The sequence below is a fragment of the Hoplias malabaricus genome, chromosome 11 (genome assembly GCF_029633855.1).
Source record: "Hoplias malabaricus isolate fHopMal1 chromosome 11, fHopMal1.hap1, whole genome shotgun sequence".
NCBI classification, from domain to species: domain Eukaryota; kingdom Metazoa; phylum Chordata; class Actinopteri; order Characiformes; family Erythrinidae; genus Hoplias; species Hoplias malabaricus.
In genome coordinates, this window is record NC_089810.1 from 32127363 (window position 1) to 32150714 (window position 23352).

At 40.2% G+C, this 23352-nt stretch overlaps 1 protein-coding gene across 2 annotated transcripts in view; it reads left to right on the forward strand.

Moving 5' to 3' along the window:
* Positions 1 to 23352, forward strand: part of cntn5 (contactin 5) — a 301937-nt gene that overhangs the window by 137615 nt on the left and 140970 nt on the right. For both annotated transcript variants that reach the window (XM_066685167.1, XM_066685168.1), the window contains exon 3: positions 15810 to 16007. In XM_066685167.1, coding sequence (XP_066541264.1) covers positions 15810 to 16007 — 198 coding nt within the window. The remainder of the gene's footprint in view (positions 1 to 15809; positions 16008 to 23352) is intronic.

A 23352-nucleotide genomic window follows, 5' to 3' on the forward strand; every position in this document is an offset into this window, starting at 1 on the left:
GGCGCCAGACGTGTGTCTGATTTAATGAGTGCACTGCTGTCGTGGGAATTTATTTACACACCAAATACACATGGCAAACCCCAGGAGATATTCTCAGTGCCATCATAAAAATCTAATACCTAAAAGGGCTCCCTAAAAGTAATGAAGAAATACTGAGTTTCACCTTGAGATAATGAGAATGCTTCTTTAGATTTATAATCTCATGTGTTTCAAAGAGGTATTGCTGTTACGTATACATAAAAATACAGCATAAACAAATTCTAACTTATGCTGAGCTGTGGAACGCTTCAGTATGTGATTATACTCACATTGTTTGTAGAAATGAGTCATAATTCTGTACTGAAAAGTTATAATCAAGGCTTGGTGTAATGATGTGAAAATGGCCAGCAATTAAACATAATTTTTCAGCTCTGGATTGTCTACAAGCAGTTTTATGTAATTCTGCTTGCCTTTACACTGGTAAGGTGATTCTACAGAGCATAGCCTCTTATGAATGATAGTGTGTGTGTGTGTGTGTGTGTGAGAGAGAGAGAGAGAGAGAGAGAGAGAGAGAGAGAGAGAGAGAAACTCAACAGTGACTTCCCAATAAGAGAGAGAAGAAAAATAAATCTCACACTTGATGTAGACACATTTTATCAATGCTGAACTAGCCAAAATAGCATGAGTGTGTTTAATCAACTCTATGTGGACCACTGAAATGCAAATGTAATCAACAAGAGATGTGGCAGAGCTCTTTTAAGTGTCTGTACTGTATTAGCACTAGGGCAGGTTTGACACCAAGCCTTGGTGTTCTTGGGTGATGCTCATAATAAAGGAATCTATATAAAAGGAGGGTGTCAGTTGGGCTGTTGGTGATTTAAGATGAATGCCCCTTACTCCAGTTTACTTTATAGATGTGTATCTCCATGCAGATTTTAAACATAACTGTAAACTCTTTGACAATGTTAGACTACCTGATTGATCCACCTTGTCGGTCAGAGACAGTAGCTCATCGGTTGCTGCTGTTTGTGTTGCTCGTCTTCTAGTCCTTCAGCAGTTGTCACAGGATGTAGTCAGCTGAACACAGACAGATTTTAAAGCTTCACCAGCAATGCTGTGTCTGATCCACTCGTCCCAGCACTACACACATTAACGACACACCACCAGGTCAGTGTCACTGCAGCACTGAGAATGAACCACCACCCAAATTATACCTGCACTGTGGTGTTCTTGTGGGACTCCTGTCCATGGAAGAGCAGGGCAAAATGGGAATGGACTACAGTCTGCGACTGTAGAAATACAGGCTGTTCCTGTATGGTCAGTGGAGCTGATAATGAACAATGAGATAAAAGGTAGGGTTTCCTAATCCTGGGATTATTCAGTGTATATCACAATTCTTTCTTTATCCAAAAGTTACAAAGAAACAAACACTAGCAAATATAGCACCAGTAGATCAGAATCATGGACCCCTGATGTTACTCAGTTATTCTCTAATTATAGTGACTTTATCACCATAGCCCTAATGTCTTGTTATACTGTCCATCCCTGCTTAGGTCTGAGCATTTTATATCCCCAATAGAGTGTTTGCTTCTGAAGATGATGTTGTCTAATTACAGCAGAACTGATTATTTCATCAACACCTTTTTACTGTCTTGGTGTTAAGTGCTTGTTTTGTATCCTGCAAATAAGATCAATTACTGCCAGGATGCAGAACAGTGGGAAATATAGTCACGACTTATTCCTATTGTTGCTTTCGCTTATCGCAAGCATTATGTGTGAGTCTGGGTGGAATACCAATGGCAGCTGAATGCGTACGAGTCCCCTGACAGAAGGCAGGCGGGGGCTTGTATGTGTGGGTCTGCGGGTGAGAAGAAAGAGGAGATGCTCAGTACGCAGATGATGCCGGTTCATGTTTGCGATCAGAGCTTATATTGTTATGAGAAATTAGTGTTAATGAAGGGGGCCCGCTGGGCTGCGCAGCACGGGGGCAGAGATGGAGAGAGCCATCTGTTGCTGTGAATTCGCTCAAATCGTCCCTTCCTGTTGTTAGAGCTGGTATCATGTACCACCAGTGCTTTTGATGCACATCAGGCCGTGCTTTGTGTACCTTCCATTGTTGAAGTGTTTCCCACCTTAAAGTGGTTTTTCAGCCTAAAAATAGCATTTGATATATTATTTGTGATGTTATGCTGTACAGTGCAGCACAGTGTGGCATGTCTCAGCCCTAATGGTTTGACAGGATTCAGGCTTTTTTTCCATCAAGGTTCTTTCACTACATTACCCAGCATTGTCTGACATAGATAAATAGATATATTCATACAGAGGCATGACATTTAACATTCCTGCAAATAAGGTTATTTCAGCATTAGCCTACTACTGGGGGGAAATGTATGCTCCAACAATTGTATTTAAATTATATTTTTAAAAATAAAGCCTCAGCTTAGAGCCTAGTAAAACATGTAACCACAGTTGCATACCTTTATGACCAGAGTGCCCCTAAAAGAGTTCATATGGGTGTTTTCACACATGAAAGTCCAAACCAAGGTCCATGATACATTGTATAGATTTTGTTTAATAAGTTTCGGCTTCACCCTGCAGTTTACCAAGAGTTCCTTTTGTCATCATGTACATGTGCTGCATCTCCCCATAATTAACACAGATTGGTTTGTAGAGGGGTGTGACTGAATGAACAGATACAATTTTGTTTTATTATTATCATTTTAAACAAATTATGGTTTTTGTTTAAACTGTTTTTGTTTGTTGTTATTATTATTATTAACATTATTTTAAAAAGTGTTTATTGAGTTGATGGCATTTCCTTTTAATTTGTAATCACATGCTCAGGGAATGCAGATTAAAATTAGCTCATTAGCTTACTCTGGTACATTTATGTGGAACATTTCAAGTGGAAACTGAAATGTGGGTAATGTCCCTGATAAACAAATTAATAAATAAAATACAGCCCCACTCCCCACTGAATGTGTGAGTATGTGTTGCCCTGTCAAGAACTGACTCCAGGGTGTGTTCCTGCCTTGTGCCAGTGATGCCGGGTAGGCTCCGGACCCAACACGACCCTGAACTGGACAATGAATGAATGATTGAATAAAATACATTTCTAAAATGTACTATTTACTACTATTATTATTATTTGTGGCTCAGATCAAGATATATGTTGTGTAAGACACAAAAGCATACATTACTTACTTTTGCACTGTTTATTCTACTTATTTAGCAGATCCTTATTCACATTTTCATTTTCAACTTTTTGCACTTGCCGATTAATGCTGTTTCCCCAATCACACCTGCCTGCACTTTTTAATTTCTACATTACAGAGCACCGTCCTAATAACGCAGAAAATAATTTTGGTCTGTTTTCCAGACCATAGTCCGATGCACATTTCACACATGCCAGTTTGGTTTGGACTAAATTAAAAAGTCTGAAAGTTTGGACCAAACAAGGCAAGTGTGAAAAGCACCCTCAATTTAAGTTTGATTTCACCATTTTTCCACCAATACTCTGCTGCCACACACTGTATATCCAAAAGTTTGTTGAAGGCCCTTATAACTAGCCATTTTAGCTACTTTAAATTGCACCCATCGTTGACACACTGGCAGTGTTGATACATGGTTGACGGCCAACTGCCAAAGCTTGTATATTCCCAAAGCATAACATTTAATGGGACTCTCTGCGGAAACTCCTTCGACATTAAGGTCACCAATACTAAGCATAAGTTAGAACTCTTCTGCATTGGGCTCTGTGTAGTTATTGGGATGGGCTTTTTGATGAGTTGGGATAAGATGGCGCTGGGATCCAGAATATATCACCTAACATCCAACATCAGTAACTGAACTTTACAAATGCTCCTGGCTGAATAGTGTTTCAGTTTGTATCCCATTGCATATAAACCACCCCTGTCTTTTTAAAGAACAAGAACCTCGTTCAGTGACTCAAAAGAGTTTCAAAGCATTGCATAATCTATTGACATATTATTTAATTAATTATCCTCTGCAGTCCAATTACAAGACAGGCTTGTAATAGACTAGCTGTCAAGTTTTCTAATCTACATGACGTTAATGTATAGAATATATCTCCTCCAAACACCCCACCCAACAACATATTCATCATGGTGCCTAAAGCCTTGATCCCTTGAAAGTGCAGCCCAGTCAAATGGTGGATTGTAAGTCATTCTGTGTGTGTGTCCTAGCTTAAATATTAGATGTATGCTAGATGGAATATAAATGTGTGGTGTGGTTTAAGTGATGCATGAAATCATTTTCACCAAGGGCAAAGGAGTCATGCACCCAGAACCGGGTTTACTGTGCATGTGTTCACACTGTCAGAGCTAGCAAGCATATTAGCATGCAACACACACCTGCAGACCTGCCCAGGAATAAATGTCATAAAGAAATCTAAAGAGCTGGGAGAACATTTGGTTTGCAATGGACGGTTACCTAACCTAAAAAACTACTCAGACAAACTATGCACCGTCCAATTTGTCCCATATTTTAGTGTTGTTCTTTTTTCTTTTTTCTCTCTTCAAAAATTCTCCAGAAATTTGTTCTTCAAAACTTTTTTGTTGTATGAGTAACAGAGGCTGTTTTCTCATTAAATGAATTCATTGTCTATAACGCTTTATCCAGTTCAGGATTGCCTACCCAGAATCATCAGGATGCCACACTCACACATGCACTCACACACATACATCTGGGCAATTTTGCATGGATAATCAACCAATCATGTGTATGGGCTGCTGGAAGAACCGGGAGCATCCACCGGAAAGCCATGCTGACACAGGGAGAACACACCAAACTCCTCACAGACAGTAACCCAGATCAGGGCTAGAACTCACAACTTCAGGTCCCCCTGAACATCAACACTACCTGTTGCGCTACTCTTCCACAATGGACAAGCTAGATTAGTTAGCCTAGCTGTGAGCTAGTTATGTGTTATGTAAACTAACAATATTGTAATGCTGACAACTGGAACAGCTGAGTATTTGAAGAGCCTTGTACATTCCTAGCTGAGATGCCATGCAGAATTTTGGTAGTATATTTTAATATCACTGAAATTACATGTTTCTCAGTAATATGACATGACAGCAGATCCAGAAATCCCATTTATAATTACAACCTAACCTTTATTATTTTAAGCCTAGTCATGACTGAATAAAAAAGGCATCTAATATGAATTTTACATTTTATAAGTGATTTAAAATTTAGAAATGTTTCTATAATGCTAGTTAATTGCCAGACATTCGTGAATGTTTGTGAACATCAATTATGAAAATTTATTTCATGTGGCTTGCCAGTTCCTTGTCAATATTATGATTAAGTTTGCTTTTGGAACAAAATAATTATCTGTTTTATTTTTCAAAATTAATTAAGCCTAATAGCTTTGCTTTACACTGCTTAAAATATCATGATGTGTGGACTAATATACATAGTCCAAACATTTTGTGTTGATCTTTCTTTTCCCCCTTCCAAAAATGTAACATTCTGAAGATATGAGGAGTTATTCAGATGGAGATGAAGTGTGACTTCTGCTGCTGATTGTATTGAGTAGTGTTAATTATCAGCACTGTCTCAGCACTATGCTTACATGATGTTGTCCAGTTTTTCATCAGTGGAACTGAAAAGTACTGTATAATTTTGTGACTGATAAAATAGTGAAAAAATAATCTGATGTAATTTTAAGTTCATACCTTATGTGCATGTTGTCGGTCCTGCCCTTGAAACGCACCCTTCTGAAGGATAACATGGACATGTACTATGCCCTGTCTGTGGAGAGGGAACAGGCACATTGTGTTAGACAGGACACGCTGGTGTCTCTTATGAATTCATCTCCGTGTATGGTGGCTCAGGACAAAGACAGGGTTTAGTGAGTTATCAGCTCTGCGAGGAGGGTTTGCATATGATGTATGGATTCCTCCATTCCTAATGATATGCTATTGAATAAATGGTCTCCAGCATAATCAGCCTCAGTCAATATAATCTCACTCTGAAGGTCTCCATTAATCTTGCAGACTATGGCTAATCATGTCCCCACACTTGAGCTCCTACCAATGTCTCACCTACTTATGTTATCCTAATTAATTTGGCATACCCAGGGCCATGGACGGATGGCTTAGTACAGACTGGCTGCACTCTGTCAACCATTTCTGGAACTCGCTCAAAGAAAGTTAGCACACCAGTCTCAATTGTGCTTTCTGTCCAAGGTCACTGCTTTTTGTTCCATGTCCAACAAAAACGCTTGAAAGGAAACTGTTCAAGAACTTAGTATACCAAAAGAAGTCCATGAACTACTGTATGCCCATCCTTTAATTTTGTGCATCCGACTGCTTCTTTTATAACGTGTTTCCCAAACCTGGTCCTGAAGGCCCACTGCTCCACACATTTTAATGTTTCCTCAACACAGTTTATCCAACTAATGAGCTCTTTAACATCCCCCTTTTGAGCTGAGTTGGTGTTTTAAAGCAGGGTAAGCTAAATGTGCAGGGCAGTGGGCCTTCAGGACCAGTGACGGGCACCGCTGGCTTTATGGGAGTGTTAAAGTGTTTAATCCCATCCATTCTAAAGACAAAATTAGAGCTATATCCTCCTATCAGAAGATGTTTCAGTAAATAAATAAAAAAATCATTGATGCTGTTCATCAGAGATAATTGAGCATTTACACTATTCATACACCCTTAGGAGCATTGCATATTTCTGTCACATGTGCTTCTAAATTTGTTAAACTCTAGGGAAATGAATGGTAAAATAATGCATTTACAAGATAGAGGGATATCTAAGAAAAAACAAAGGGAAGAATTAAAAAAAAATAATGGGATTCCTGTTTATCTCTTTGATCAGAGTGGTTTCAGTTTGCCTGTAGTTACTTGTATTTGTAGTTTTAATTTGAAATGAATCATGGTTTTATTTGTCTGATTAGCATCACTGTAGAGTTGAATTACTAAGTCTCTAATGTTGTAAATTAATGGTCTCGTTCCCACTTTCTCTCAACTGATGAAAGTCTCAGACTCACTCTTTCATGGCCTCTGTCTTTACTTGAACTCAGTGTGTCATCGTCTCGATCTTGACTTAGACTTAATGTGTCCCAGACTCATTCAGTGTCCTGGCCTTGGTGGATTTGGATATGTCACGATCTTGATATTGACTTGAACTCCTGTCATCGTCTCGATCTTGACTTGGACTCGATGTGGGTCTTAGTCTTCACTTGGACTGAATGTGTCATAGTCTTGGTCTTGATTTTGTCTAAGTGTGTGCCAGTCTGAGTAAATGACTCAGTGTCCTGGACTCAGACTTCACTTGGACATTGTGTTACAATATGTGTCTTGATTCGGATGGTCTTGACTACATCACTTCTACACTGTACTATTGCATCTTTATAGGCTGCATAAAATATATACACAGCATCAGACAGCTGTAGCTCTTCAAACGGACAGTTAGTGCTTCCTTTAGGTCTGAGAAGAAGGAATGGAATTTGGTGAGGTGTTCAGGGGTCAGCGCCTTTATCAGATGAAGGTGGCGTTTGACAAGTGCTTGCACTTGTCAGCCGAAGCTCTGGAACAGACAAAAGAGTGCCCTTCTCATAATGGGCTGGATTTGTCATGAACTAGCCTCTCTGTGAACTCGCAACGTGCATTTTCCAGTGCGCAACAGCTGTGCCTCAGCTGAAGAGTAATGAAAGCATGATGCCACTCCAGATCCCTTTCTTTTTCCCCCGCTGTGACGTTGATTAGTGAGTCCTGTCCAGCTGCAGTCTATAACCACATTTGTGCTCCCCAGAGCCCCTGTCTTTGGTGCCAATACATTTGAGTCAGAGTGACTCATTTGGAAATTGCCTTTGTGGGCTAAATATGAATTGTGGATGCCAATGAGATAAGAGAGCTAGACTACCAAGAGCAGTGCATTGTGGTGATAGAAATGGCAATAGCAGCATTGTGTGCAGTGGTGTCTTTTGAATGTACAGTTTGTGGAATGGGGCAAAGATATATTGAAGAGAAAAATATTGAGTTCCACTATATAATAGAACCTTTAGAAAGGTATGTGCTGAAACTCTGTATTGAATGGTGAATCCCATTTCACCCCTTGCTCCTACCACTTAGCCCTAAAACCCCTTTTTTGCGTAAATGTAGGGAGTCTCAATTCTTGTTGGGTGAAGTGGTAGGGCGTCATGGCCTTTAAACAGAGATTTTGCAGAGGCACAATTGAATCAATGTGTCATGCATTCCTTGTGCAAGATGGCTGTGCACGTGACCAAAGAAAAACACAAACCTCAGTATGTTCTCCTTTAAAAACTGTGATAATCATCCTGGCATGTGATGCTACTTGCAGTATGGAACTGGATGTTTTGAAAGAAAGGATGCCAAATAAGAAGCTGAATTCAGCTTCATATCACAGGAGAGTTAGGACTGGGTGATTCTGTTGCTTGTGGAATGCTTCTGAAGCCATATAACGCCCTTAATTGAATACCAACAGCACTCCTCTGATATCACTGCAGACTGGAACAGCTGCCTTCAGATTATGTATCAGGTTCTTGAAGGTTTGTCCCATTTGGTAGAAGAAGGTCTTAACCACTATACCTTTTAACTCACTTACAGAGGTAAGATGAAAACAAGATACTTGAATACAAGGGGCAGGGGTAAAAAAAAAAAAAGAACTGGCATTGGGCCAATGTGATGTTATAGGAATTCTAGTTATGAGCTAGGTTTCAAATGAAATTGTTAAAAATCACTGGTGTTCTCCCCGTGTCCACATGGGTTTCCTCCGGGTGCTCCGGTTTCCTCCCACAGTCCAAAAACACACATTGGTAGGTGGATTGGTGACTCAAAAGTGTCCATAGGTGTGAATATGTGTGTGTCTGTGTTGCCCTGTGAAGGACTGGCGCCCCCTCCAGAGTGTATTCCCGACTTGCGCCCAATGATTCCAGGTAGGCTCTGGACCCACCGCGACCCTGAACTGGATAAGGGTTACAGATAATGAATGAATGAATGAATGAATGAATAAAAATCACTGCCAGGATGCTATAAGATACATGGGTATTCAATGCCATTTGTGTCAATTCAGGAGCTCTGCATTTTTTAAGGTGGAATGGTTTGTTTGAGTAAGAAGCAGACTGTAGCTTGTTCCGGGTTGAAATTGAACTTGTCTAAGTTTTTATTCACTATCTAAAATTTCCACAGAAACCCATTTGTAACTTATGCGGTTTAGTTTTGTAGATCAAAAGAACAATATCTTCATCTCTTTTCCTGCTTTTCAGTGTTTGGAGGTCTCTACAAAGTCCAGATGCTGTTTCATGGTTGTGTCTGGCCAGGCCATGGAGGGAGAGGACTCCTCTGCCAATTCAGACCAAGTCACTTAGTTGGTTTCCCATTTATTGAGCCAGGGCTCCGTGCAAACAGCGGACCCTTTCCCAGTGCACAAAAAAGACCAGAGAGCTAGCAAATGACAAGGAAGCTTTCCTTTGAATTTTATAAAAATGTATGAATTTAAATCATGAACAGAATATGAGGTTTGCTTCATGCTAACTAATAGTAGAGCACACTAAGGCAACCTTAAAGTCACCCCACGCAAGTAGTGTTAAATATTTCAGACTGTCTTGTTGTAAAGATGTCCCTTTTTTGTTAAGCTGACCCACAGATCCATTTCTTTTAGACAAAGAGAGTCCAAGTTACAGAAGAAGAGGGACAATAAACCACATAATAAAAAGAAAGTAAATTGTAGGGATAATTGCAATGTGACAATCAACATCAAATAAGCAGGCTTTAATGTCAGTAGGCCATTTGAGAGCTTCATTGATTCCTCTGTTTGGCTAATGACTTTTGAGCTTTGTGTGTAATAACTGTCTCAGTGAGAAACACACATGCAGCGCCGCATGCAGCAAATGGAGGCATGGCAGCGCTCACTCTCTGTCCCAGCTGTCTTTAGTAGGAGACAGCTGATTATTCAGTTGGCCAATAATATTGCCTGAAATGATGGTCTCATACATTTGGTAACTGGTACTGCTAAAAAATACTCGCAGTAACCAACCTATATCTGTAGTGCCTGTATTTATTTTACCAAATATACACCAATAAGCCATGACTTTAAAATTGCCTCTTTTGTTTTTATACTTGTGGTTCATTTTATCAGCACTATGACCTTTGTAGTACCACAGTTACAGACTATAGTTAAAAAAATGTTCTGTGTACTTTGTTAGCCCCTATTCACCCTTGGTAGCCTTGGCCTAATGGTAAGAGGACCAGGCTTGGTAACAGAAGGTTGCTGGTTTAATCCCAAGAATATCCATGGTTGATGTACCCTTGAGCATGGTACTGAACCCCAAATGCTCCCTGGGTGCTGGGGATGGCTGACCACCACTCTGGGAGTGTGTTTACAGCCCCCAGTGCACTAGTGTGTGTGTGTGTTCATTGCCATAGAAAGATTAAATGTGGAATAATTGCACATTATCATTATCTTCATAGGATCAGTAGGATCACCACAGGGCAGGTATTTTCTGATAGTTGGATCTTCCTGAGCGTTGTAGTGACACTGATGTAGTGGTGGTGTGTTAGTGTGTTGTGTGCTTGTATGAGTGGATCAGGCACAGCAGTGGTGCTGGAGTTTTTAAACCCCTCAGTGTCACTGCTGGCCTGAGAATAGTCCACTTAGCCAACAGGATGCCACGTGGCATCCTGTGTCCATTGATGAAAGACTGAGCTGAAAAGATGACCTGAGCTATGGTCTCTGTCTAAATGAGTGGACACAGGGTTTAAAAATTCCAGCAGCATCGGAGCTGGAGTGTCTGATCCACACATACTAGCACAATACGAACTAACAAACCCAAATCATACTGACTCAGTGAGGGTCCTGACTACTGAAGAACAGGGTGAAAGGGGGCAAGCAAATATGCAGAGCAACAGACAACCATTGCTTGTACTGGTCTTTAATTGCATTAAATTTGTATACAACAGTAATACTCTAGTCGAAAATTTTGTGGAGCTGCCTTGTCCATGTGTTTGCTAGCTTTTGTCATCCCCTATGAACACCTGCATGTGTCCCACCTACACACCCTCACTTTACTTCAGCTTAATCCTTTCAGGGAACAGAAATGTGTGTCGACACTAATTGGCATCCATATGTGGTTTATAGCCAATTAACTGTCACGCTGAATATCTTTAAACCTGAATTCATGGTAGTTTTATAAAGGCCCAATTTCCCATTGAAGCTTTCCGTGCTCATGAAGCAATGAAGGAAATTAAGGTTTAGAGCAATTATATATAAGTGGAGTAATTGCCTATTCTACTTCCACAGATAGCAGTGTGTTCCAAGCTGCAGACCGGTCCCTAAAGGCGAAATGATTATTTCCAGTTGTGCTGTGCTATTTTATATGGCCTTATCTCGCGCAGAGAAATAAACACCCCCGAATGCCCTCGGGATATCTGTCCCAATCCCTTATCAAACCTTACGCCTTGTGGCCTGCACTTAGCTAGCGCCTTAAAAAAAAAAAAAGAGAGAGAGAACAGCTGTACATCGTAAAAACAGGTCTATTTTAAGACTCAGCTTTTAGCAATGGTTAGATTCAGGTGAAGATATACACTAGACACATTCTTATCAGCCTGCTATCTCCAGCTGCCTCAGAAACCTTTCTGTAAAAGGAGAGACACAAATAAAATGAAAGATTCCCCAGTTTCTAACGAGAGTACAGTGTGTATTATTAATCATAACACTGTTTCAAGTGAGCCCCTTTTTCTTTTCTCTCGATCTTGGTGTTTGTTGAGTGTTTAAAGATGAAATGAAAGAATGGAATAAATTGGTTTACACCAGCAACTGTTTGAAATCTTTTATGTACAGTAGCCGCGGAAAAGGCCACAGGGCAGTTTGGATTCAGCGGGCGATTGCTGTCATCGCTTCCCTCTGAGCTTTTGTGCTTTGAGAAAGGGGAGCGTTGAGGATAATGTTTTTTGACAGCACCGTCGAGGCATAAGCCTGCAGCCCGCACCTCTGAGAGCAAATCATTGTGGGCCTTTGGATGATGCCGCTTTAAAGAAAGTTGTCCCTTTTTTTCTATTTCATTCAGCACCATATTTTGGATTTTGCTTTGCAAACTGCATCGATAATCCAACTGCTGAACAGACAGAGGAGTGACAGGATATGTGCATTTTGTACAGTATTGTGAGCTAACACATATATATCTCTTTGAAAGTGACATTAACCATTTTAATCCAATACACTTTTTTTTTTATCATATTTAGAGAAAGCATACTCACCATATCTAGTTCTCCTGTCTGTTTGTATGTCTGGTGTTTGTATGCATCACTGGCTCCGTAAATGGGAAATAAACTAAGTGTTCCAGTCCAAACTGGCTTAGCCTTTCTCCCTGTGTGTGGCTGGCTCCAGAAAGCATTTGGAGGCTTTTGAATGGTGGAGAGAACATTAAAAAAAGCATGAAAAGGTGTGAGGACGTTGCCCTATTTCTATTCCATAGGTGGGGAATATTAGCATTTTTGTATTTAATTGATTAATTTATTTATTTGCTGTTTCAGATGTTTTTCTTAAGGTGGAACTTACTCCAAATATTAAACTTTCCATTAGCATACCAAAAGTGCTACAAAACCTGAGTTACAAATGATTTTCTGTGGTAATTCAAACAGTGAATAAAAACTTTGAGACAATTTCAACTTCAACCACGAACAAGCTACAGTCGGCTTCTTGCTCCAACATACCATTCCACCTTAAAATTCAAAAGATGTGGAGATTCTGAATGAACACAAACATCGAGGGGGGGTTTGTTTTGCTGTGAGAACAGTAGTTCTCCAGAATTGTCCATACATTCTCTTTAATATAGGCCAGTGTTCATTAGGCTACACCTACGTAATCCTTTCATAACTGACAAAAACTTACATTACTTTTTTAAACCATCTGAGTGTGTGTCCTGTGAAATAATGTTGTGTGCAGGTCTGGTTACATTGGCATTTTGGTCATCTTTGCATTCAGTGATGTGTTTCGTTTTGAAAAATCCCCCACTGGTTCAGATGCTACTGAAGACTTTCTGAGAGGTTTTAGCTGTCTGGGACTTTCTCAGTGCAGTGAGTCAGCCTAAGCTGGGTAAATTTCCATTATCATAGTAGAGTTAACTAGGCCTGAGCTTGGAACTGTTACACCACATGAGTCAATTGATCTTGAGCAGTGGAGCTATACACTGTGGTCAAGAGAGGTTTTTCTCACTATGTGTGTGTGACCTACCAAGTGTTCTTTGTAAATGTAAAGTGCCACTGAGGATTTTTGTTGCTGTTATTATTATTTGTATTATTATTATGATTATTTATCATTCATTCATTCGTTTTTGAGACTCCCATTAGGTTTACACTTTCTGGGTTGAACTGACATTGGTTTTGTCTCTTGGTTTCATAGTGATCTTGCGCTGATAATATGACTTTCCATCTCAAGTTAGCTGAACAAAAGTGAAGACTTCCCTAGCTCACATATTCAGCATAATGTCACTGTGATATACGCTAGGCTGCATGAATAAAAGACATGCTTTAGATGAGATGTAAAGTCCTGACTCATAAAAGAGCCCTGAGCTTTTGCTAGAAAAGATTTGAGGCGGTACCTAGATGTACAGCTAAATCTGCCACTGTAGCCAGTTGTGGCCTCCTAATCATCTCCAGCTTCAGAATTGGCTCAGTCATTCTCTCTAATTTTTGCCCTGCCTTTATTGGCTTGCCTCACATCATTCGAGTGCAATGCGGCTCATTTGTGGAGGTTGAAGAGACACCATGTTATCCCAAAGTATGTCAATTAATGACATATTAATCAGGCCATACATATTTCAATGAGATATACATGAGATAAGCCAATCAAGTTTTTGGGATCCCTGATGATTTATTTTTTTCTTTCTTGTAATCTACAACCAAACACTGCAACTTGGGACCTCCAGACTGCTGGATATATAACATGTAACGGCTTGAGTCATTTGTCAGAGTTTGTCTGCAGCGTGTCTACCTATGTGCGTTCCTCTCATCTTTTCCCTCTTCCTTTTTCCTCGCTTCTCTGCCTGCCCACACGCCTGCCTATCATCCATTAACTCGAGCCTCTATCCATGCATCTTTCTATCCATCACGCTGGGTCGCTGCCTATGTGTCTTTCTATACAAGTGTTCTCCAGTGTTGGTGTCAGATGAGACAGCTGTCTAGACACCTGTCTGCTGTTTTTGGAACAGTTTCGTCTCTCGTCCCTAATATCTGAGAGCACTATTCCCCTCTGAGATCTCCACCCAAACCAGGTGTATTTTACACCCACATGAGGCAGCCCCCAGAATGCCATACCTCTTGTGTCTCAACAAACAAGAATAAAGAGAAACTAGTCAAGCCTAGTTTTTCCGGACCGCCATTAGCCATATAGCCATTGTCAGAGGTAATGAATGCAGAATTGAAAAAAAGGATCACATAGATTTCTACATAAAATATAACACCGACATCATGTTTTTCTTGTTCAGTTTATTTATTTATTCAGTCACTTTTCATGTTGAAGAACCTACTGTTCTTTGGTTCCAGCTGGGAATTAATTTTCTGGTTCGCAAACCAGTTTAATCAGTGAAAATGCGCTGAATGGTTCCAAATTTAATTCACAAACTGGAATGTGAAATATGGCTGAACTAGCAACAGACGGTGTAGTAACACCACCTTAGGTTCTCTCTGTGAAATACGGCTGAACTAACAGTTCCTACTCAGTTTCAATATTAGAAGTCAGTCAGTCAGTCAGAGAAAATGCCTCTTCCATGCCAGCCCAGTCGGCGGTAGTAATACAGTCTGTAATGCCTGCATTTATAATCATGCTTTACACAGACATTCATAAAAGCATCATATGGCAGACAGAATACCTTTATCATACATGTTCATGTAGGGTTTACAAACCAGAATATTGTTCTAGTGCCCTATAATATTTACATAGGTTATGATATGATGGGAAACCTGACTTTGATATTCTTACTGTATAAATTCTAAAGCATTATACAAGCAACTGTGCAGACTTACACCAGACAATATAAAGCATTGTGTATGTATGTCATATGAAAATATGTATGCGTGTTTATAAAGCATTAAGTATCCAGGACTCCTCTAAGAAATATGAATCTGGCAAATTAATGGTTTCCAGTAATAACTTGCTCCATTTTTAGTTCGTTGTGTGTGCTCCAAGTGCATGCTTGCAAAGGTCATATTTTGCAAATATTATAACAGTGTCTTCAATTAGGAGTGTCTGTGCAAATTCAACTCCACAACTTCCCAAAAAGAAGCATTGCCAAGCTCATTGTCAGTTCGCAGTGTTTTGCTCATTACAAAGCACAGCATCTGGGGTATTACTTTGGCAGCTTGATCTACTGGAGCTTAGTCAGTACTTATTTAAGGTATAATTGGAAGACAGAGTGAATGGGGGGTTTTTAACAGGTGCTAATGGACTTTCTAATTAAGACATTCAATGCTGAGGGACACTCCTCCTTTTGGCACAGTTTTCCAACATGGATAGAAAATTTATAGCAATGATTTGTAGCAATTACGCACTCAGGTGCTGCAGATTGACATCACATGATTGGAACATAATTAGCAATATATTTTCCAAGTGAAAAATGAGTGGCAGAACGAGAGTGGAGAATTTTGGCAAAATCACCATGGCGCTTGTAATTTCCAGAACTGTAATTATTTAATTATTGGAAATGTGTATATATATATATATATATATATATATATATATATATATATATATATATATATATATATATATAATAGCTCAAAAATGCAGAATCTTGTATTTCTCTCTCATACACTTAATTTTCCCTGTGTGTGTTGTTCTAGACTTTGCCAAAGCTGTTGCTGGGAGACCAGTGTCATACGCGGCTGTGTTGCGGATGAAGCCAGACAGCTCCTCTTCTTCGATCCTAACCCCACGCTTGAGGCCCAGACAGGACCACAGCTCCTTCAGTCAGGACTGGCCTCCATTCTCCAGGCAGAGACTTTCGGCCCTCAGTTCTCAGGAGGACTACCGCAGTGAAGGTGAGAACCTGACATGGCTGCGCCTCGTCACCAAGTCTTTCACTAAGCAAGCACTGAGAGCTAACGCATATATCACTCATCTCTCTGATCTTCACAGGAAAGGAATGCTGAACAAATCTCATTTTCACATAGTGTTGCCTCCTGGTCCTGTTTTGTCCATGTGACATGGTTCAGCTGGAATGGACAGTGCCTGGTGCTGAAAACACTGTTAAACTGGACTGGAGTTTGGCTGTAACTGTCAAAACTAGGTCAAAAATACAACCTCTACAGTAATGCACATTTTTGTGTCAGGGTTTCTAATAATTAGTTTTGCCTAACTTATTATTAGTACACATTTTCCCCATCCTAAAATAAATGCATAGATATAAAACCATCCAAAATACATTTCATAGTTTAGTTTGAGGCATGGAATATGTGTTTTACCTTGCATGAAGCAGGTTTACAGTGACTCTTTCATTAAACACCCATTTTCTATTTATAAGAACAGCCCAAATCCTGGTTAAACAACAGATTATCTTCATAACCAAAAAAAAAAAAAAAAATTCTAGGACTTTAAGAAGAACGTGTTCTTCCACCCATTGTGAACAAATACTTGATTAGTTTGATCCATGTTTCCAGCATGTTTTGCTACATTGCTCACATGCACCAAGCATGCGGAATCTATAAAAAAAAAAACATAGATGTGGCATTTTTTTTTTTGTTGTTTTTTGTTTTACTTCTGAGAAATCGCCTTCTCTGAAAAACTAAAAAGCCCTGAGGGTGCCCCACTGGCTGAAAGACCTAATGCTTGAACTATATATATATATATTCCTATGTGCATTTCAAGCCCACATGAATGAAACATATTTTTTATACAAATATAATAATATAATCAGTGTAATATATTTTCTAAATGAGGGAATGATTGTGCTTTTCATTGCGCTGTTTTCAGGAGTAGTATGTTTAACCCAGTTTGAAACCCTTTATACTCACATAGCTTGGGTAGCATATTGTTTTTCATTCCCGCTGGTACACATGTTTAATTTGTGAACCAATGTTCGTCTCCTTGAGTTCTGCTTTCCTTGTGCCGTTGCAGTAACTAAGTCATCACAGTGGGCTCGTGTCAGTCCCGCTTCTCGTGTAATGGCGAGAGTGACCCAGAGCCGCGGCCCGGCCTATTCATCACATCCGTGTGCAGTGGGAGTCGGCCGAGGTCGTGGCCTGTAGGAAATTGAAGAGGGATCATCAGAACATTCCAGCCTTCCCTAGGCCCCTGTCCGCCATGCAGTCTCTCTCGGCTGATGGATGCCTTTGTCAGAAAAGGAAATATTCCTTTTCACCGGAGCAGGAGTGAGCCACTCTATGACAGCTATCATTACAAATAAATAATTTCTTTGGCGGCCGAGCCACCACAAGACTCCAGGGTTACGGCCTGTGGAACGTTCAGTGTCAGATTTAGAGACAAATCGCTCTGCCATCGAATGTCCCGGGAAAATTATTTGACGGAAGATTTTTGCTTTTGCTCTGGGTCAGCTATTTCTGACAGGGTTATGTTTTGCACAACATGTTGTTTTCATCGCTTGGAAAGTTCAGGAAACAGCGGAGAAAATGATCTCATTTCAGGATTAAATCTCTTTTTGTGCAGGAACATGCGTTTAATGCAATGTTTGTCTCGCTGGCAGATGTGTCAAGGTTCATTGTTGAGATAACTGACAAACAAAAGTCTTCTCCCTGCTTCTGTGCTGTATTCCAGGCAGAGGTTTGACAACTGCCTGAGCAGAAAGAGTGGGTAATGGGAGTTGATTTGTATTCTGTTAAAGCCACACCTGAATGGGGCAGTTTAAGTGAATCCCAGGTCTCTGTGGTGGCATTTTGTGCTGTGTTAAAGCGGCCATTTGTGGATCAGTGGGAACAGATGAGTAGGACTGATGGCTTCTGACTGGGGTCAGGGAGATCGTCCTGAGTGGAGCGTTATCATCAGTTCTGCTGGACTGCAGCACCGAGCTGGCTTGAGGGGGCATGCTTGAGGGAGTGGCCTGGCCAGGAGAGAGCCGTGGCACAAATGAGTCGCCCGGGGACTAGTTCTGTACAATATATCATTTGTTAATTGTTATCGCAACATTGCCCTTTACAATACTGCTACTGCAGTAGGCTTCAATATGCAAATTAGACCGTCCAACCTCAGATATTCCTGTCGAGTGTGGAATTCACTTGTATTTGCCGCATTGTAATAAGGCAGCATTAGAGATATAAGGATAACCTTCAGTAAAGCCCCATAAATCATCTCATAAAACAATTAGTTTTAAATTGTGAACAGATTCAAGAAAAGCCCCCAGTACTATTTAAGATTGTCTTTGTTTTGTTTTGAGATTTTTTTTTTTTTTTTTTTGTCTTGGTTTGGTTTTTTTTTGTTTTGTTTTGTTTTTTATTGCTGTATCTCTGCTCTGGAGCTTCAAAAATAGTATTGGCAAAATAATAATAATAATAATAAATAAATAAATAAATAAATGTCTGTAGTGTACGAAAAATGTCTTTCAGCTGATCCAAATTCTGCATACAGATTTCCAGTATGCCTTATATTTTTCCATGTGGTTGCGAGTTCAGGATGACTTAGTAAAGTGAAACACTTACGACAACACACACTTTGGCATGCACACTGCATTAACTACATGTTTTTTAACTTATATCATCAGACATTTTTGATCATAACCAAGTCCTGAATGCCATTTTATGAGTAGTTTGAGATGGTTTTGACACTAATGCCAGGTTCACACGGCAGGATTTTAGCCTCGATTTTCCAATCGACACATGTTTTTAAAGTTCACCTACAAAGCCATTAAGTCGGAGGCTAATCAGGTTTCGCTTGTCGCTGGCTCAGTTGACATGTATGAAACACATGAAAATGCGATCCAAGACCTCACAGAGCGATCGCCAAATGCCTCACAAACACCCGACAAATATATAGCAGGTTTGATATCTGGACCTGTCCATGACTCGCTGCAAGTGTTGTGACTGGCAGTGAGTGCGATTACCAGTTACAGCCAAGGAGAACGCAAGAAAGAGGCTGAGGAGAGAGCCAAGGGAGTGGAACTACACTCTTTGCTGTTTCGACTGGTCCTGTCCTGTATTCATTATAATTGCTTTGTAACGTTCTGTTTTGGACCAAGTATCTGGAGACCCACTGTTTTATAGCTGAAATGGCAATAATGGCTCTTGAACTGCAATACTGTTTCTATCAGAATTCATGTGCATAAGCACAGACTTTTCAGTAATATGAGCTGGCAGCTATGTTTTCATTGCAAAAAAATTATTTACCTCCAGCATTCTCTGCAGAACAGACAAACCCCTGCTACCCACAGGTCCTTTTTCAGTTTCTTATCCATATACCAATAGCTTTCTTTTTCCTTATGTGTGTTTTCACTGCAAATAAATGCAGTGAATCAACTTGTATTGCTCATTTCTGGGTATTTTGGAGGTAAAACCACAAACCCATCACAGTGTCACGTGGTTCTCATGTCTTTTAGTGACATTTTAAAAGACTAGACAAAGTAGTTGGGGGATCATTCTGGTAAAAGATTTTATAATCCATGACCCTGTGACACTGAAAAATTCCTCATTCTAAGAAAACAAGCTTCGGTGTGTTAAAAGTACAACAATCTGATGATTCTGAAAGACGTGTAGTGTGTACCTGGCATTCTGCAGTTTACTACAATTTAACAATAGACTGCAGTTACTGCAGCAATGGCCTAATGATTATAGAAGCAGACTTGGGACCAGAGGTTCGCTGGCTCAGTCACTATAACTAGCAGAAAAAGCCATAGCTGAAGTGCCCTTTACCATCATCCAAAATGTCCCTGTGTGCCAAGGTATTCGCTGCCCCTAATAACTTGTGCATATGTGTGTGTGGGTTTGTGTTACTTTGTACAATGACCAAAAAGCATGTATATAATAAAATGTATCAATGTACAACACAGCTATCGTGCCCCATGGAGAGTTAAAATGTGCTGCCAGTGAGACGTGTCCTCTCCGTGTTCCTGGCGATCTTCAGGTTGTCATGGAGATATAACGCGGCCGAGCCTGGTAGAGCCGCGGTGCTTACCGTGCGAGTGTCTCTCAGATGACTGATTCCTCTGACATTATCAAGCTGCTAAATCATAAACCACTCACCACCGTCTCACGCTGCGCCTACAAGCAGCTTCTGACAAGCCAGCCCAGCACCGCAACTACTTTCTGCAGCTCCGCAGCACTCTTCTTTACTCTTGCACGCAATCGATAAGGTTTGAAACCTCCATGCTTTTGTTCGCAGACAGTGGACAAGTTTCGCGCTTGTTAATAAACAACTGAAAGGCCATGGACTCCACTTCTGAGAGATGGAAGGAGATGGAGGGGAGAAAAGGCAGCATCATAAAAGAGAGTGTTTGAGAGAAAGACATCTTTGGGGGAGGGGGGGGGGGAGTGTGGGCAGATGTGTAATTATTTACTGTATACTAGTCTTTTGCTTTTTCTTCCCACCTACTTGAAGCAGGATAATAGAACATGTTTTTTCTCACTTGCTCTCTCTCACCTTATATATCTCCTTGGCATGTAAATGCTCACTATAGATGTGGCATTTGACTAATTGAAGTATGTACACTGTCTGTTGTACAATTGTACAAAAGTGCACTTGGTATGTGGAATCCCCATAGGAATAGCCTGCAGTAAAATGGGACATTCTGCAGCAGGATGTTTTTGACACACAGCATTTTCAGTACAGTGTGAAATGCATTTCTATCTTCCATTAATAATGAATTTGGGGTGGATTGCACCATAAAATGGGAGGAGATATTGGGAATTTAGATTTTTCATTTATGTATTTATTCCATTTTTTTATGCTGAAGCTTGTTTTCCACGAGTATTTCTCCACCTCTTAAAACCAGCAGTAGATTATGAGTAGGCCTGTTGTTGGGAGAATTATTTGTAAAATATTTAACCCCAAGGTTTTGACAAATTTTCTCACCTATTATAAATTATCACCAATTCCAGCCACCAGCTAATCTCCGCACCCCAATGCCCCCCATCCCCAATCCCACACAATGCCACCAGCCCCAGATGGTTAAGGAGTACCACATGCTTCCTCCGATAAACTTGAATCCAACCACCTTTTGTTTTTGAACCACTGGATGGCATTAAGCTGCTGCAGGAGAGCACTGTTGGACCAATGTTGTCCCTCCTGCAGGATTATTGTTTATCTTTCTAAATATAAATTTAGTTTAATCTAACTCTGGATTATCCATTTTAGTAGTGTCTTTTTTTTTTTTTTTTTTTTTTTTTTGATGGACCAACACCATACATGGAATATTTTATTGCACCTACTGAATGACAGATAAAGTACACTTTCTGATCATTAACAGCTCCTGGACCCTGGACCAATCAGGATGAGTTTCTGACTGTTATAGAGAGCCCTCTAACATGAGTGGATCCCTCTCTCTCTGATCCCTTTGGGTCATGCTACAGAGATACCAAGAGTATAAATTAATTGATTTTAAAATCTTAAATCTTAAATCTAAATCTTAAAATATAAAAATATGAACATAAAGACTGTAATATCAAAGCCCTGCTAATTTTCATAAATTGTCTTCTGTTAGATGTAGTAATTTTCCAGTTTTTCCTTTTTCATTACACCTATAGAACCCATCTAATTCAGTATTATGTTTATATCAGCTACATCCATAAAATGCAGAACACAACAAACTCCTCGTAGGGCATTTATCAACAATTAAACTCCATTAGTACATGGAGGTCTTTAAGTGTATCATGGGTAAAGTCTTCTGTAAGGGTATAGTTTTCCATCTCGCATATGGTCTCATCTTTGAGGAACTTCTTTTCTTAAAGTCTTTAATGATCAGCAAAAATGGGCAGCATGGTGGCTTGGTGGTTAGCACGTTCGCTTCCTAGCACTGGGATCTTGTGGTTTAAGTCTCATCTGGGTGGAGATTCCATGTTCTCCCTGTGCCTACGTGGGTTTCCTCAGAGGGTGAAACCCTAGTGCCCGACAAAGCATCCTTGAGTATCTAGAAAGGCGCTATATATGTGTAACGATAAATAAATAAATAAAGCAATGACTTGCAGCTAGCATGTATCTGTGCACAGTTTGTAAGATTACCTACAACCTTATTAACCTGAAAAGTAAGTTTAAACATATTGCAGTGCGTATTCCAGGCGTATTTTGCTCTGTGCCTTCTCACATTAAGTACACCTTGAAACTGTGAAGCCCTGAATCTCATTGTTTGGTCTCAGCTAGCCACCAAGCTTTAGACCAGCAGGAACCAGGTGGGAAAACACCCTGAGTATGTGATCCATCAGCGGAGCTTAACAGCCCAGTCACCCTGCAATAATAGAAGGGAGTGAAATATAGGGTAACAGAGCCACTGGTTCCAGGTGTTGGTGCACCTGCATTTGCATGAGACCTCCCCTTTCATTTTTTTTTTTTTTTCAAAATGTAAGCATGCTATTATAAATCTCCCCAAATATTAAGAATATGTGACACAGACTCTAGCATGTAGTGCTGCACTGTGTTTTAAACAATGCTCAGTCAGCAGTGCTGACTTCTGCATATGCTAATGTTAGATTCATGCTGGTATTTGGTATTTCTGTGTATGCAGATTTACCAGATAGAGCTATGCGCAAGTACCTGTTCTACTACAGGAGCATGATGTTTAAATAATAAAAAAAATGTGTTGCTAAGGACACATTCTTGAAGACAAAGACACTGTAGTCCATCTGTTGCCCTGCATACTTTGCCAGCCCTCTTACACCCTGCTCTTCAATGGTTAGATACACTACAGTGCAGGTATGATTTGGGTTGGTGGGTCATTTTCAGAGGTGCAGTGACACTGGCATGACGGTGGTGGTGTGTTAGTGTGTGTTGCACTGGTGCAAGTGGATCAGTCACAGCAGTGCTGCTAGAGTTTTTAAACACTGAGGGCTTTAAAACTCCAGCATCACTGCTGTGTCTGATCCATTAGTACCAGCGCAACACACACTGACACACTACCACCACGAATGACCCACCACCCCAAATCTTACATGTTTGTTCACTGTCATATAGGGGTCCTGACCATTGAAGAACAGGGTGAAAGGTGGCTAACAAAGTATGCGGAGCAACTGATATACTTCAGTCTGTAATTGTAGAACTACAAAATGCCTCTGTATGGTCAGTGGAGCTGAGAGAATGGACAGTGACTGTGAATGTTCTTTATTCCCTCAACATAAAACCCCCAGCGTCAAATGATTCATGTATGATTCATGAAAGAAAAAATCATTCATAGATGTGCTCCTACTAATTGTTAATTTATAACACCAGTGCTGACACCTACAAGCGCGTGCC